This window comes from Malaclemys terrapin, chromosome 8, assembly GCF_027887155.1.
Source record: "Malaclemys terrapin pileata isolate rMalTer1 chromosome 8, rMalTer1.hap1, whole genome shotgun sequence".
Classification (NCBI taxonomy): Eukaryota; Metazoa; Chordata; order Testudines; family Emydidae; genus Malaclemys; species Malaclemys terrapin.
In genome coordinates, this window is record NC_071512.1 from 13451780 (window position 1) to 13466188 (window position 14409).

General features: G+C 45.2%; 1 protein-coding gene across 2 annotated transcripts in view; it reads left to right on the forward strand.

Annotated features, from left to right (window-relative positions):
• The window catches only part of FSTL4 (follistatin like 4), a 471972-nt gene that overhangs the window by 248184 nt on the left and 209379 nt on the right, over window positions 1-14409 (forward strand). For both annotated transcript variants that reach the window (XM_054036449.1, XM_054036450.1), the window contains exon 5: window positions 3968-4158. In XM_054036449.1, coding sequence (XP_053892424.1) covers window positions 3968-4158 — 191 coding nt within the window. The remainder of the gene's footprint in view (window positions 1-3967; window positions 4159-14409) is intronic.

The window sequence follows — 14409 nt, forward strand, 5'->3', positions numbered from 1 at the left end:
GTTGCTGTTAGTGGCTGTTGCTGACTTTGTCCATCTCTGGTCTCCACTGTGGTTTGTTTTGTGTTTTGGGACTGATTTGTGCTGCAATTTAAGGGCCACAGTTTCAAAGCCTGTGTGTGCTCAAATCTCCGTAATACACCTTACTTTAGGATGCAAACACCATGTTGTCGAGGATGGGCTTTTCAATGGATGAGGCGCGGTGCGATGAGTTGTCAGGTTTCCATCTAATTCCTTGTAGTACAGGGGTTCTCAGACTTTTGTACTGGTGACCCCTTTCACACAGCAAACCTCTGAGTGCGACCCCCCTTATACATTAAAAACACTTTTAAATATATTTAATACCATTATAAATGCTGGAGGCAAAGCGGGGTTTGTGGTGAAGGGTGACAGCTCGTGACCCCCCATGTAATAACCTTGCGACCCCCTGAGGGGTCCCGACCCCCAGTTTGAGAACCCCTGTTGTAGTATCTACAGGAAAAATAGTGATGGGATGCCACTTAAAACTGCTTGGACTCTGAGGGAGGAGTGGGTGGCAGATAGAAAGCCCTTTACAAAATCCTAATGCTGTGTGTGCCACTGAAATGTGTGCATACCCACACCTTGGCCCCACATGCAGTTCTGATTTTTATACCTGCCCAGCAATTCACCCAAATAATTGGCAGAGGCACCATGTGGATGTGTGGTGGTTGCTGGGTATGCGTAGGCACAAGCATCCTTTCAAAACATGCTCTAATAGTCCATGGCAGCAGGTTGAGACTTCCTTGGGATAGAGAACGCATACGGAAGTGTAAAAAATTACATTGCGCTGATAGGTGGTGAGGTTGTGAAGTGAGCTCTCTGCCCAGCAGATCCCTTCCAGCAACCCAGTTATTCAGGAGTTTAATTGCTTAGTGGTATTTATACAACAAATGAAGCATCCAATTAGCTCCAAAGTGTTCCAAAGGCAAGATATGCCAACCCCCATGGTGTTTGTGTTCAAACACTCATTCCCTGTAAATGTCTGCTCTGCTTCATCTGGCAACATGTTCAGAGCAAGCTCCTGTTATAAGACTGGCACATTGGTACAATGTGCCCATTCTTTTCACATTTGATATATTTGATTGCATTGACACATGAGAACTTTTCTTTATATATGGAGCTGTGCTCTTTTCGGCTCAAGTCGCAGCATTCATGGCACTGTGCCACAGCAAATTAATTTTGCAAATAGGTGTGTAATGGCTCAATGATCTGTTGCCAGATTCCAAGTCATTCGAGGGTGATTACGTCTAGGCCAGAAAGTTTATCAAGGTTAAGATTAATAAATTGGAAAGAAGCACGGTTCGAGCACAGGGACGGGATTCCAGAGTTCTGCCACTGACTCACTGTCAGGCTACATCTCCGTGATGAGCTTAGGGGGTGAGTCCCTGCTGGTGTAGACACACTCTTATAGAGCTGGCGTGCTAAAAATAGCTGCAGTAGCAGAGGCAGCAGACGGATGGGTTAGCTGCCCCAAGTACGTACCTACGGGGCTCAGGCAGGGGGTTGTGCATCCTGCCATTGCCCATGCTACTGCAGCTCCGCTACTATTTTTAGCCTGCGAGCTCCATGAGAGTCGATGGTAAAGGGCTCATGGAATTCAATGTGCACAGCAGCTGTCCCTTAACTTCTGTGTGCCCCCATGGTAAGATGAGAATGGGAACACTTCCCTGCCTCGCAAGGACATTGCGAAGCTCATTAATGAATATTTGTTTAAACCGTTTGATATCTCTGAATGAAAGGCGCTATAGAAGAATAAAGAGTCGTTATAATTAATTACATACAGAAATTATATTTGAATATGCAAAGCACTCATATGTTAGGTAACACCAACATTTACATTTCCCATGCAACCTTAACTCTGCCCGCTTATGCACGTGCATTATGATACAGTATACATCTGAAACACTGGAGAGAAAACAACTCTCAGATGAGGGGGGGAAATACGATTGCAGTAGACAAAGCCAAAAAGGTATCAGGATAGCAAAAGTGTTTGATTACAATGAGGAAGGCAGCTGATTTTTCTCTAACTAAACGTGTGACAGAAAGAAACAGAGATCTGGGTGCCTCACTCGGAATGGGAAACAATTGACATGATGTTGGAAAAAGTACAGAAATATAAATAGACAAAAGAGAAAATTGGCAACCCAATATTAGCACAACAAGGAGTATGAAAGTTCAATCACTTGTTCCTAGATTAAAAGGATGAAGGGCCAGGAGCTCTGTGGCGATAACAAAAAGGAGAGGGAATTTTTTGTATCGCTCTCCAGCAGTCCTTCTGGTCACTGCAGGAATTTTGATGACAGGCTCTGGAGTGGTCTATATCCATGGGGGGGAGAGAGGCCTTCAGAAAATGTAGGGGGCTGACAGAAGGGGAAGAGACATCCGAAGTGTCTTGTTGATATTAGTCTCAGCATGGATCTTGCTAGGACACTGATTAGAAAATGCCACCTGAAGCAATGAAGCTAGGTCCTGTCTGTATGCCTTACATCTAGTAGAATCATGGTATTTTTTAGAGTATCAGAGGGGTAGCCGTGTTAGTCTGAATCTGTAAAAAGCAACAGAGGGTCCTGTGGCACCTTTAAGACTAACAGAAGTATTGGGAGCATAAGCTTTCGTGGGTAAGAACCTCACTTCTTCAGATGCAAGGTATTTTTAGAGGCTCTGAGCACAGATGTGCCAAAAAATATTCTGAGTGGATGTGTCTGCTGTCAAAGAAAAACATCCCACCTTGTAATAATCCAGTTTTGGTTTGAGTGGGACAGAGGGAAATGCTCCTGATTCCCTCCTGTCTTATTCTCCCATCAAAGTGACCAACCAAACAATGCAATCCAGCAACAAAGAGAATGGAAAATCTGTCCCTGAAAGAGCCTCTTCTCTATGGAAGAAGATTTTCTTTGGGTTATTGTTGTCTTGATATGCCCCAGATCTACCTAAGCAATTCCTGCCTGTGCTAAGAACAGACCCCAAAAAGGACAATAATGGGCCTTAAATTAAAAAGTTTTTTAAAAGCTGATGTCAAGAATTAAACTGAGTAAGAGCCTCAGGCATAAGCCTCTTAAATCGGAGTAAGATGCCCTCCAAGCTCTCACCGAGGGAAGTCGTTGGAGAACTGTCTTTCATGCTTTTACAATGCTGTCTCAGTAGGAATTTCTAGGTCATAAACATTGAGTCTTATTCTTTGCTCAAATATACCAATGTCACTCCAGAATAATTGCATTGAGGCCACCGTTTTTACTGGAAGCAAAATCTGGCCCTGGACTGGATAGTATCTCAGGGGTTAGCACAAGCACTTTCTGCTTCAGTCCCATGCAGGGTGATAGATACAATCAATGCCATGAACCCCAGCTGCATTTAGGTCTTTAAGGTTGTCACCCTCTATTATTTTCCTGGTGGCCAATTTATCAGCTTGTGATGGATGTAAAGTTCTCTCTTTTTGTAGCACGTTGCCAGTGAGATAAAATACTTAGTGTCACTGTGTGTTTCATGCCTCATTTGTCAAAAAGCCTTACAGTTTTTAGTCAGGGCAATGCCACCTTTCACCTGGTACAGGGCTCTAGAGTGGCACTTAAGCTTTGAAAACTCAGACTTGCTAGAATTTATTTTTCCTTATCATTGGCTGTCTGTATTTATTTTATAAGTGTTGTTAAGGAATATATAGTAGGAATATAATTTAATATGGGTGGAGATTATTAGGCGTAATGTAGCTGCTAACCAGAGCTTTGTAATCTGTACGGGAACATGTTTAAGAGCTTCCTTGAAGGTCGGATTTATTAAAAATGCTAGCTATTACAACAGGGAATGACTATAGGATCTCCTTAAAGCATAGCATCTGAACATCTGCACAGACAGGCTGTCTTTGATTGTGCCTTACTTTTCCCTTTAGAAGTTCAGTCCTTTACACAGATCAAGGTAAAAATACATGGTCCAGTAATACAGTCTTATCTTTTAGGTGACACTTGCACAATGGCAGACTACAGCCGTCTTAAAAGCATACTCCTGGACCTTCAAGCTCATCACCACAGCCAGCTGAGCAGCCCTGTAGAGGACAGAACATCCCAGAAGCGCTTGTTAGTTGAGGACATGTTTAAGTACTTGGATATAAACAGTGACGGACACCTCAGCAGCTCTGAACTGGCTCAGGTGGGTTTATCGCTCAATGAAAATTGAATTATGAAATGGATTGCATTTTTCATTCTACGTGTAAATTGAATATAACACAGCCAAATTCTTGTGAGAATAGTTGCGTGTAACTGTCTGTCTAACATTAGGTGAAGGAAGGAAATTCTACTGTAGTATATAAAAGGTCTTTTCCCCGCCTCCCTTGGGAGACCGAGGCATTTTGTCAAGCAGTTTAGGATCCTTTACAAAGAGAAATATGGCAGTTTATCCAGGCCTCTCACCATCCCTTCCAAAAATAAATCCCTCACTATTTACATTCATTCTTTGAAATTCTTCCAGCTAGCTGACAAATATAGACTTAATTTGCATTTAAAAATGGATTTAAATTAGAAAATGAACCTTGTCCCTCCCCCCGCCTTCCAAACACTGTATTAGTGTTACAGTAAGTTTAAAATATTGGAACAGCTTTGTTCCCCCCTGTCATAACTATAAAGGGAAGGGTAATAGCTGTCCTGTGTACAGTACTATAAATCCCTCCTGGCCAGAGACTCCAAAATCCTTTTCCCTGTAAAGGGTTAAGAAGCTCAGGTAACCTGGCTGGCATCTGACCTAAAGGACCAATAAGGGGACAAGATACTTTCAAATCTTGGGGGGGGAAGGCTTTTGTTTGTGTTCTTTGTTTGGGAGTGTGTTCGTTCTCCGGGAATGAGAGGGACCAGACATCAATCCAGGTTCTCCACATCTTTCTAAACAAGCCTCTCCTATTTCAAACTTGTAAGTAAATAGCCAGGCAAGGCGTGTTAGTTTTCCTTTGTTTTCTCAACTTGTAAATGTACCTTTTACTAGAGTGTTTCTCTTTGTTTGCTGTACTTTGAACCTGAGACTAGAGGGGAGTCCTCTGAGCTCTTTAAGTTTGATTACCCTGTAAGGTTGATTTCCATACTGATTTTACAGAGATGATTTTTACCTTTTTCTTTAATTAAAAACCTTCTTTTTAAGAACCTGATTGATTTTTTCCTTGTTTTAGATCCAAAGGGGTTTTGGATCTTGATTCACCAGGAGTTGGTGGGAGGAAGGAGGGGAATGGTTAATTTCCCCTTGTTTTAAATCCAAGGGGTTGGATTTGTTTTCACCAGGGATTTGGTGAAGGTTTTTCAAGGTTTCCCAGGGAGGAAATCCATTGAAAATGGTGGCAGCCGAACCAGAGCTAAGCTGGTAATTAAGCTTAGAAGTTTTTATGCAGGCCCCTACATTTGTACCCTAAAGTTCAAAGTAGGGATCTCAGTCCTGACATGGTGAATAGCGGTGGGATCATTTTAAACCCAAAAGCCAGTGAGATTTTTTTTTCCTTCTAGCTGCTTGGAAAGCCGAGCTGGAAGTAGATAGATGCATATCTTATCTCTCCTTGCGTGAAGGCAGAGGTGTTAAGTTTTTTTTACAGGTCCTTTGTTAAGAGAAGGGTTCAATTAGCAAATGACTGGTAAAAGGTATTTACAAGATGAATTGTTTTTTTTTTCTTTTTACATCCTCGGGAGTAGCTAGTTAGAAAGTTACTGTTAACTCTGCAGCAGCCAGAGCTGAGAGCTTCCCAGTTTGTCAACTGCAAAGGGGGTGACCCAGCACAAGAAAACAGGAAAATGACTACCAAAGAAGAAAAAGCCAAAGAGGAGGCCCACAAGAGAGAGATAGAGCTGAGAGACAGAGAGGAGAAAGCCAAAGAGGAGGCCCACAAGAGAGAGATGGAGCTAAAAGAAAGAGAAGAAAAAGCCAAAAAGGAGGCCCATAAAAGAGAGATGGAGCTGGAAAAAGCCAAAGAGGAGGCTCACAACAGAACTATGGAGCTGAAAGAAAAAGAGATGAAGATGAAAGAAAAAGAGATGGAGGAGAGAGAAAAAGAAAGGAAGCATGAACTGGAAGTAGCAAAGGCTAAGCAGGATGCACCAGCCAATGCTAACAACCCCCCTCCAGGTACCACTTCCCATCCCAGAAGATTCCCCATCTACAAGGCAGGCGATGATACTGAGGCCTTCTTAGAAAATTTTGAAAGGGCCTGCCTTGGATACAGCATCACTGCAGACCAGTACATGGTAGAGCTGAGGCCGCAGCTCAGTGGACCCTTAGCAGAGGTGGCGGCTGAAATGCCTAAGGAACACATGAACAGTTATGAACTTTTTAAAAACAAGGCCAGACTCAGAATGGGGCTAACACCTGAGCATGCCCGTCGGCGGTTCAGAGCCCTAAAGTGGAAACCGGATGTGTCATTTACCCGTCATGCCTACCACATTGACAAAAATTATGATGCCTGGGTATCAGGAGCAAATGTTAAATCTCTGGAAGATCTGCTTTCCCTAGTAAAAATGGAGCAGTTTTTAGAGGGTGTTCCTGAGGAAATAGAAAGGTACATCCTAGATAGGAAGCCCAAAACTGTAACTGAGGCGGGGGAGATTGGAGCCCAATGGGTGGAGGTGGCAGAAAAGAAAAAAACTAGTAGCAGTTGGAGCGAATATCAGAAGGGGCAAGCCGAAACAAAACCTTACCACCGGGGACAACCCAAGGCCCCACCCACATCCCAAGGGAAACCCCAGACGCCTTCTCACCCCACCACACCAGTCTCCACCAACCAACCTCGTCCCAGTGATACCTTAGCAGGGCGATGTTTTAAATGTAATGAACTGGGACATATAAAGGCTCACTGCCCCAAGAACCCCAACCGATTACAGTTCATTACACCCCAATCACACCAAAGATCCCCAAACCCAGATGCCTCTCTCATACCCTCGGAGCGAAGGGAAACCTTGAGAGTGGGCGGAAAGAAGGTTACCGCTTGGAGGGACACTGGGGCTCAAGTGTCAACTATCCACCAATCCCTAGTGGACCCCAAACTCATCAACCCAGAGGCTACAGTGACAATTCAACCCTTCGTGTCACAATCTGTAACCTTGCCTACAGCCACGTTGCATGTCCAGTACAAGGGCTGGTCAGGAATGTGGACTTTTGCAGTCTATGACAATTATCCCATTCCCATGCTGCTGGGGGAAGATTTGGCCAACCATGTGAAGGTAGCCAAGAGGGTGGGAATAGTCACCCGCAGCCAGGCTAAGCAAGCTTTCACCCCCATCCCTGTTCCTGAGCCGTCCACCAGGGCCCCGTCTGTGTTACCGGAGACCCAGACAAAGGTGGTGGAACTGGATCCTCTGCCAACGACTGCAACAGCCGTAGTGGATCCAATCCCAGAGACCCAGCCAAAGCCAGTCCCAGAACCGGAACTGGCAACGCAACCAGCACCAGAACCATTGCCAGCCCTGAGTCCAGCCCTTGCAAACCCGTCTACAACTCCAACGCCAGAGGGCACCAGCGAGCCTGAACTGGCAGAAGCAGCAGATAACCCTACCCAAGAGGCTCAGCCAGAGCCTGAGTTACCACATAGTGCACCAGCGGACAGCGGTTCACAGTCAATGGAAACAGCCCCAGCACCTGCATCGCTTCCAGAGGGACCAAGCCCCAGTCCACAGTCCAAGGAGGAACTGATGTCTCCAGCATCAAGGGAACAGTTCCAGGCCGAGCAGGAAGCAGATGACGGCCTTCAGAAAGCTTGGGCGGCGGCGCGGAGCACCCCACCGCCTCTCAGCTCTTCTAACCGATCCCGGTTTGTTGTAGAACAAGGACTTTTATACAAGGAGACTCTTTCTGGTGGACACCAGGAAGACTGGCATCCTCAAAGGCAGTTGGTAGTTCCCACTAAGTATCGGGTAAAGCTCTTGAGCTTAGCCCATGATCATCCCAGTGGCCATTCTGGGGTGAACAGAACCAAAGACCGGTTGGGGAAGTCCTTCCACTGGGAGGGAATGGGCAAGGACGTTGCTAATTATGTCCGGTCTTGTGAGGTGTGCCAACGAGTGGGAAAACCCCAAGACCAGGTTAAAGCCCCTCTCCAGCCACTACCCATAATTGAGGTCCCATTTCAGCGCGTAGCTGTGGATATTCTGGGTCCTTTCCCAAAGAAGACACCCAGAGGAAAGCAGTACGTACTGACTTTCATGGATTTTGCTACCCGTTGGCCGGAAGCAGTACCCTTAAGCAACACCAGGGCTAAAAGTGTGTGCCAGGCATTAACAGACATTTTTGCCAGGGTAGGTTGGCCCTCCGACATCCTTACAGATTCGGTAACTAACTTCCTGGCAGGAACCATGGAAAACCTGTGGGAAGCTCATGGGGTGAATCACTTGGTTGCCACCCCTTACCACCATGAAACCAATGGCCTGGTGGAGAGGTTTAATGGAACTTTGGGGGCCATGATACGTAAATTTGTAAATGAACACTCCAATGATTGGGACCTCGTGTTGCAGCAGTTGCTTTTTGCCTACAGGACTGTACCACATCCCAGTTTAGGGTTTTCACCATTTGAACTTGTGTATGGCCGTGAGGTTAAGGGGCCATTACAGTTGGTGAAGCAGCAATGGGAGGGGTTTACGCCTTCTCCAGGAACAAACATTCTAGACTTTGTAAGCAACCTACAAAACACCCTCCGACATTCTTTGGCCCTTGCTAAAGAAAACCTAAAGGATGCTCAGGAAGAGCAAAAGGCCTGGTATGATAAACATTCCAGAGAACGGTCCTTCAAAGTAGGAGACCAAGTCATGGTCTTAAAGGCAATCCAGGCCCATAAAATGGAAGCGTCGTGGGAAGGACCATTCACGGTCCAGGAGCACCTAGGAGCTGTTAACTATCTCATAGCCTCCCCCACCTCCAACATAAAGCCTAAGGTATACCATGTTAATTCTCTTAAGCCCTTTTATTCCAGAGAATTAAACGTTTGCCAGTTTACCGCCCAGGAAACAGATGACGCGGAGTGGCCTGAAGGTGTCTACTACGAAGGGAAAAAGGATGGTGGCGTGGAAGAGGTGAACCTCTCCATGACCCTTGGACGTCTGCAGCGACAGCAGATCAAGGAGCTGTGCACAAGCTTTGCACCAATTTTCTCAGCCACTCCAGGATGGACCGAACGGGCATACCATTCCATTGACACAGGTAATGCTCACCCTATTAGAACCCCACCCTACCGGGAGTCACCTCATGCCAAAACTGCTATACAAAGGGAGATCCAGGACATGCTACAGATGGGTATAATCCGCCCCTCTAAGAGTGCATGGGCATCTCCAGTGGTTCTAGTTCCCAAACCAGATGGGGAAATACGCTTTTGCGTGGACTACCGTAAGCTAAATGCTGTAACTCGTCCTGACAACTATCCAATGCCACGCACAGATGAGCTATTGGAGAAATTGGGACATGCCCAATTCATCTCTACTTTAGACTTAACCAAGGGGTACTGGCAAGTACCACTAGATGAACCCGCTAAGGAAAGGTCAGCCTTCGTCACCCAGGCAGGGGTGTATGAATTCAATGTACTCCCTTTCGGGTTGCGAAATGCACCCGCCACCTTCCAAAGACTTGTAGATGGTCTCCTAGCGGGATTGGGAGAATCTGCAGTTGCCTACCTCGATGATGTGGCCATTTTTTCTGATTCATGGGCAGAGCACATGGAGCACCTGGAAAAAGTTTTCGAGCGCATCCAGCAGGCAGGACTAACTGTTAAGGCTAAAAAGTGTCAAATAGGCCAAAACAGAGTGACTTACCTGGGGCACCAGGTGGGTCAAGGAACTATAAATCCCATACAGGCCAAAGTGGATGCTATCCAAAAGTGGCCGGTTCCAAAGTCTAAGAAACAGGTCCAATCCTTCTTAGGCTTGGCTGGATATTATAGGCGATTTGTACCCCACTACAGCCAAATCGCCGCCCCGCTGACAGACCTAACCAGAAAGAAACAGCCAAATGCAGTTCAGTGGACTGATGAGTGTCAAAAGGCCTTTAACCAGCTTAAGGCAACACTCATGTCTGACCCTGTGCTAAGGGCCCCAGACTTTGACAAACCGTTCCAAGTAACCACAGATGCGTCCGAGCGAGGCGTGGGAGCAGTTTTAATGCAGGAAGGACCGGATCAAGAATTCCATCCTGTCGTATTTCTCAGGAAGAAACTGTCTGAGAGGGAAAGCCATTGGTCAATCAGCGAAAAGGAATGCTATGCCATTGTGTACGCGCTGGAAAAGCTACGCCCATATGTTTGGGGACGGCGTTTCCAACTACAAACAGACCATGCTGCGCTACAGTGGCTTCATACCGCCAAGGGAAATAACAAAAAACTTCTTCGGTGGAGTTTAGCTCTCCAAGATTTTGATTTTGAAATACAACACATTTCGGGAGCTTCTAACAAAGTGGCTGATGCACTCTCCCGGGAAAGTTTCCCAGAGTTAACTGGTTAACAATTGTTTTTGGAATGAAACATATTGTTAGTTTTTATATAATCAGTAGTATGTCTAAAGGTACATGTGTCTTATTAACTCTGTTTTCTCCTAGAACTCCAGGAAGAAATCACAGCCAGTGTGGAACCGAACATCCAACACTATCTGTGATTTGGGGGGCGTGTCATAACTATAAAGGGAAGGGTAATAGCTGTCCTGTGTACAGTACTATAAATCCCTCCTGGCCAGAGACTCCAAAATCCTTTTCCCTGTAAAGGGTTAAGAAGCTCAGGTAACCTGGCTGGCATCTGACCTAAAGGACCAATAAGGGGACAAGATACTTTCAAATCTTGGGGGGGGAAGGCTTTTGTTTGTGTTCTTTGTTTGGGAGTGTGTTCGTTCTCCGGGAATGAGAGGGACCAGACATCAATCCAGGTTCTCCACATCTTTCTAAACAAGCCTCTCCTATTTCAAACTTGTAAGTAAATAGCCAGGCAAGGCGTGTTAGTTTTCCTTTGTTTTCTCAACTTGTAAATGTACCTTTTACTAGAGTGTTTCTCTTTGTTTGCTGTACTTTGAACCTGAGACTAGAGGGGAGTCCTCTGAGCTCTTTAAGTTTGATTACCCTGTAAGGTTGATTTCCATACTGATTTTACAGAGATGATTTTTACCTTTTTCTTTAATTAAAAACCTTCTTTTTAAGAACCTGATTGATTTTTTCCTTGTTTTAGATCCAAAGGGGTTTTGGATCTTGATTCACCAGGAGTTGGTGGGAGGAAGGAGGGGAATGGTTAATTTCCCCTTGTTTTAAATCCAAGGGGTTGGATTTGTTTTCACCAGGGATTTGGTGAAGGTTTTTCAAGGTTTCCCAGGGAGGAAATCCATTGAAAATGGTGGCAGCCGAACCAGAGCTAAGCTGGTAATTAAGCTTAGAAGTTTTTATGCAGGCCCCTACATTTGTACCCTAAAGTTCAAAGTAGGGATCTCAGTCCTGACACCCCCACATCCCTTTGCAGTTACTGAAGTGTTGATTATGGAACATAATAAAATGAGAGAAGATGCAGAGTCTGGAAAAACAATAATCTTTAATTACCAACATGCTGTGCTGTTTGAATTAATCTAATTGGTAAAGTTAACCAAACACGGAGCACTGAGCGTTGAACTGATTTCCATGTGTACTTAAGGTACAATCAGTTTCCAGCAGGTGCTAGAATGGAGGTACTGAGAGAGTCCTGACTGTGGTACCCAATGTATCAGCAAGAAGGATTTATATACTCTGTTCCTTTCGCCAAAGCTTGCTGGGTACGAAGCAAGAAGAGGAAGGCAATCTCACTACACAACACACAACATTAGCTACAGCACATACTCTGTACTGGAACACCATCACAGGCTAAATGTGTGAAGCATCTCGGAACAGCCTGGGCCCCAGAGGTGTAGTATGTCGGCCCACAGTGTATGGATGTGCCCTAGTGCTCACCTACCATATCTTAGCTATGGATAAATAGTCCCAGACGTAGATTAAATGGTGAAGATGGCTATCCTTTGACACAGAGAAATATAACTTCTCAACGTGAAAAATTAGCTCCTAGCTATGGGTCAAATAGCTGCATCCAAGCCAGGGACCCTGCTTGTTGCAGGTTTCTGTACCAGTTACTCATTTGGCTGGCTGGGATGAGAGAGTGGGATTGGCCAATGCATAAACCCCTCCCACTTAACCCCACTGCAGGCAGGCAGTTTGTCTCCAAGTCTCAAGTCCTGCTGCTATGCAGGAGTGGCAGACAGAGGATGCTAGTGGGAGTCCCCAGTCAGAAATCTGCACTCATGGGGGTGTGGATGTGATTATTGGTCACTTGTCATAGACACTGGAGCAGTTGCGTTTGTATCCTTGGAGCAGCCCATTTCAGGGACATTGCTGCTCCCCCCAGGAAAAGGAAAGGAAAGTTGTTTGTGTGTTCATAGACTCTTAGCAGGGCATTGCCCTGTTGAAAAAACTAGGGTTGGGATTTTAGGAGATCCAGTGTTAGAAAAGTGTTCCAAGAGAAAAGATGAGCATCTTCAGAAGAATTGTTAAAGAAGAAGAATTCTCTGCTGTAAAGTTGGATTTGAGTGCATCATAGTGTTAAATGATAGCCATAGGCAGTGGGCAGAAGTGAGTTCGAAAAAACCCTTAGGAGAGCGAGCTTCAGAAAACAATAGCAGTTCCACAGGTCTCTTAACACATTTGTCTCAGCTCACCTAATTAAAACCACAGGAGAATTTTAAAATTAGGGAAACAAACTTAGAATGTTTGTAATTAATTATCTGTATATATATATTTACTATTCTATTATGCTTTACATGAGAATAATTAGAAGCAAATGGCTCTTAGGAAGCCACTTCAGTTGCAAAAGTTAGCATTTTATCATTTTGCTCTAGATAAGCATCTCTGGTTCTCACTCTTCTGGGTCCGGAGGCACGGGGGCTGCTCTGCTCCTCCCCTGACTCTTCGGCTCTGTTTAAGAGCCAAGCTGCCCGAGCGCTACTGGCTTCGGGCAGCCCCCATGCCTCCGGACCCTGCGCCGCCGGAGCCCGGGAGGGGAAGTGCCCTGCCGGCGGCTGGGGTCCGGAGGCAAGGGGGCTGCCTGAAGCCCATAGCGCTCGGGCAGCTCGGCTCTTAAACAGAGCCGAAGAGTCAGGGCAGGAGCAGAGCAGCCGCGGGAGGGGAAGTGCCCGACTGGCATTTTCCCGGACATGTTCGGCTTTTTGGCAATTCCCCCCGGACGGGGGTTTGATTGCCGAAAAGCCGGACATGTCCGGGAAAAACCGGACGTATGGTAACCCTAGTATGTATTCATCCACACTGCAACTGGAAGTGTGACCCCAGCTCGGCTTGGCGTAAGTGTGCTAGCTTGACTCTAGCTCCAAAATAACAGTAAAGATGCAGCAGCACAGGCCCTAGGCACAGGCTGACAATATGAGTATGGATCCAAGGTTCCGGGTGGGCTTATACAGCCCATTCTGAACCTGCTGCTGCTATATCTTTGTGGCTATTTTTAGACATAGCCATCCTAGCTATAATTTACATAGCATGCCTATCCAAGCTGCAATCCAACCTTTAGTTCAGCATAGATAAAACTGTATATTGGTATAAACAGCTTTATACCAGAATAGCTTATTCTTTCCTTATTCTTTCAGTGAAGTGAAATAAGTTACACTGGTATAATTGCATTGCATATAAACTTTTACTAGCATAACTGTCTGCTAAAAAAAATCACACCGTTAACTGACAGAATTATGCCAATAAATCTTTTTCAATAAAGACCAGGCCTTAGATTAATCTTTGGTCCTCACGGATCAGTTACAGTGGTGCCTAGGCATCCTCTTGCCCATTATCTTCACCCCTCACTATTGTTTACAAATGACCGGCAACAGATGAAGCAAGGGAGAAAAGATCTAGAGTACTGGTAGTGGAAGTCTGGTGCTGAAATGGACTCCTTGCATTGTAACAATGCTTTTAAAATTATTTTTTAACTCTCACGCCATTGCTGACTTGCAGGGTATACTACATGGCCAGTTTCTTTCCCAGACACTTTAAGAGATTTCTTAGGGAGGGATATATTTAAATTTCTCTGCTTTGTGATCTCTACTAATTTGCCTGATTTGCTATGTAGATTGGTGTTTGATCTGAGCTGGGTCTTTTAATTTGTAAGAGTTTTAAATCAGAAATCTCCAAAGACCAGAGCTTTGCTGCAAATCAGAAGAGGTAAATAAAATAAATGTGGTGCCATGGGAGATACTGTGATTGCATTTTCCGTGGCCAGCACATAAGTTGTTACTTCTCATTTCCTTTCATTTATTTAAAAAGAAAAATAGGCAGTAGGGAATCACAATCTCACCTGCTATGGCGGAGAGGCAAGGGAGAGGCACTGCTATAAAAAACAGACTCGTTTGTTAAGTTGATTGTCATTATTATAGGCTACATTGTAGCATTTAGGCA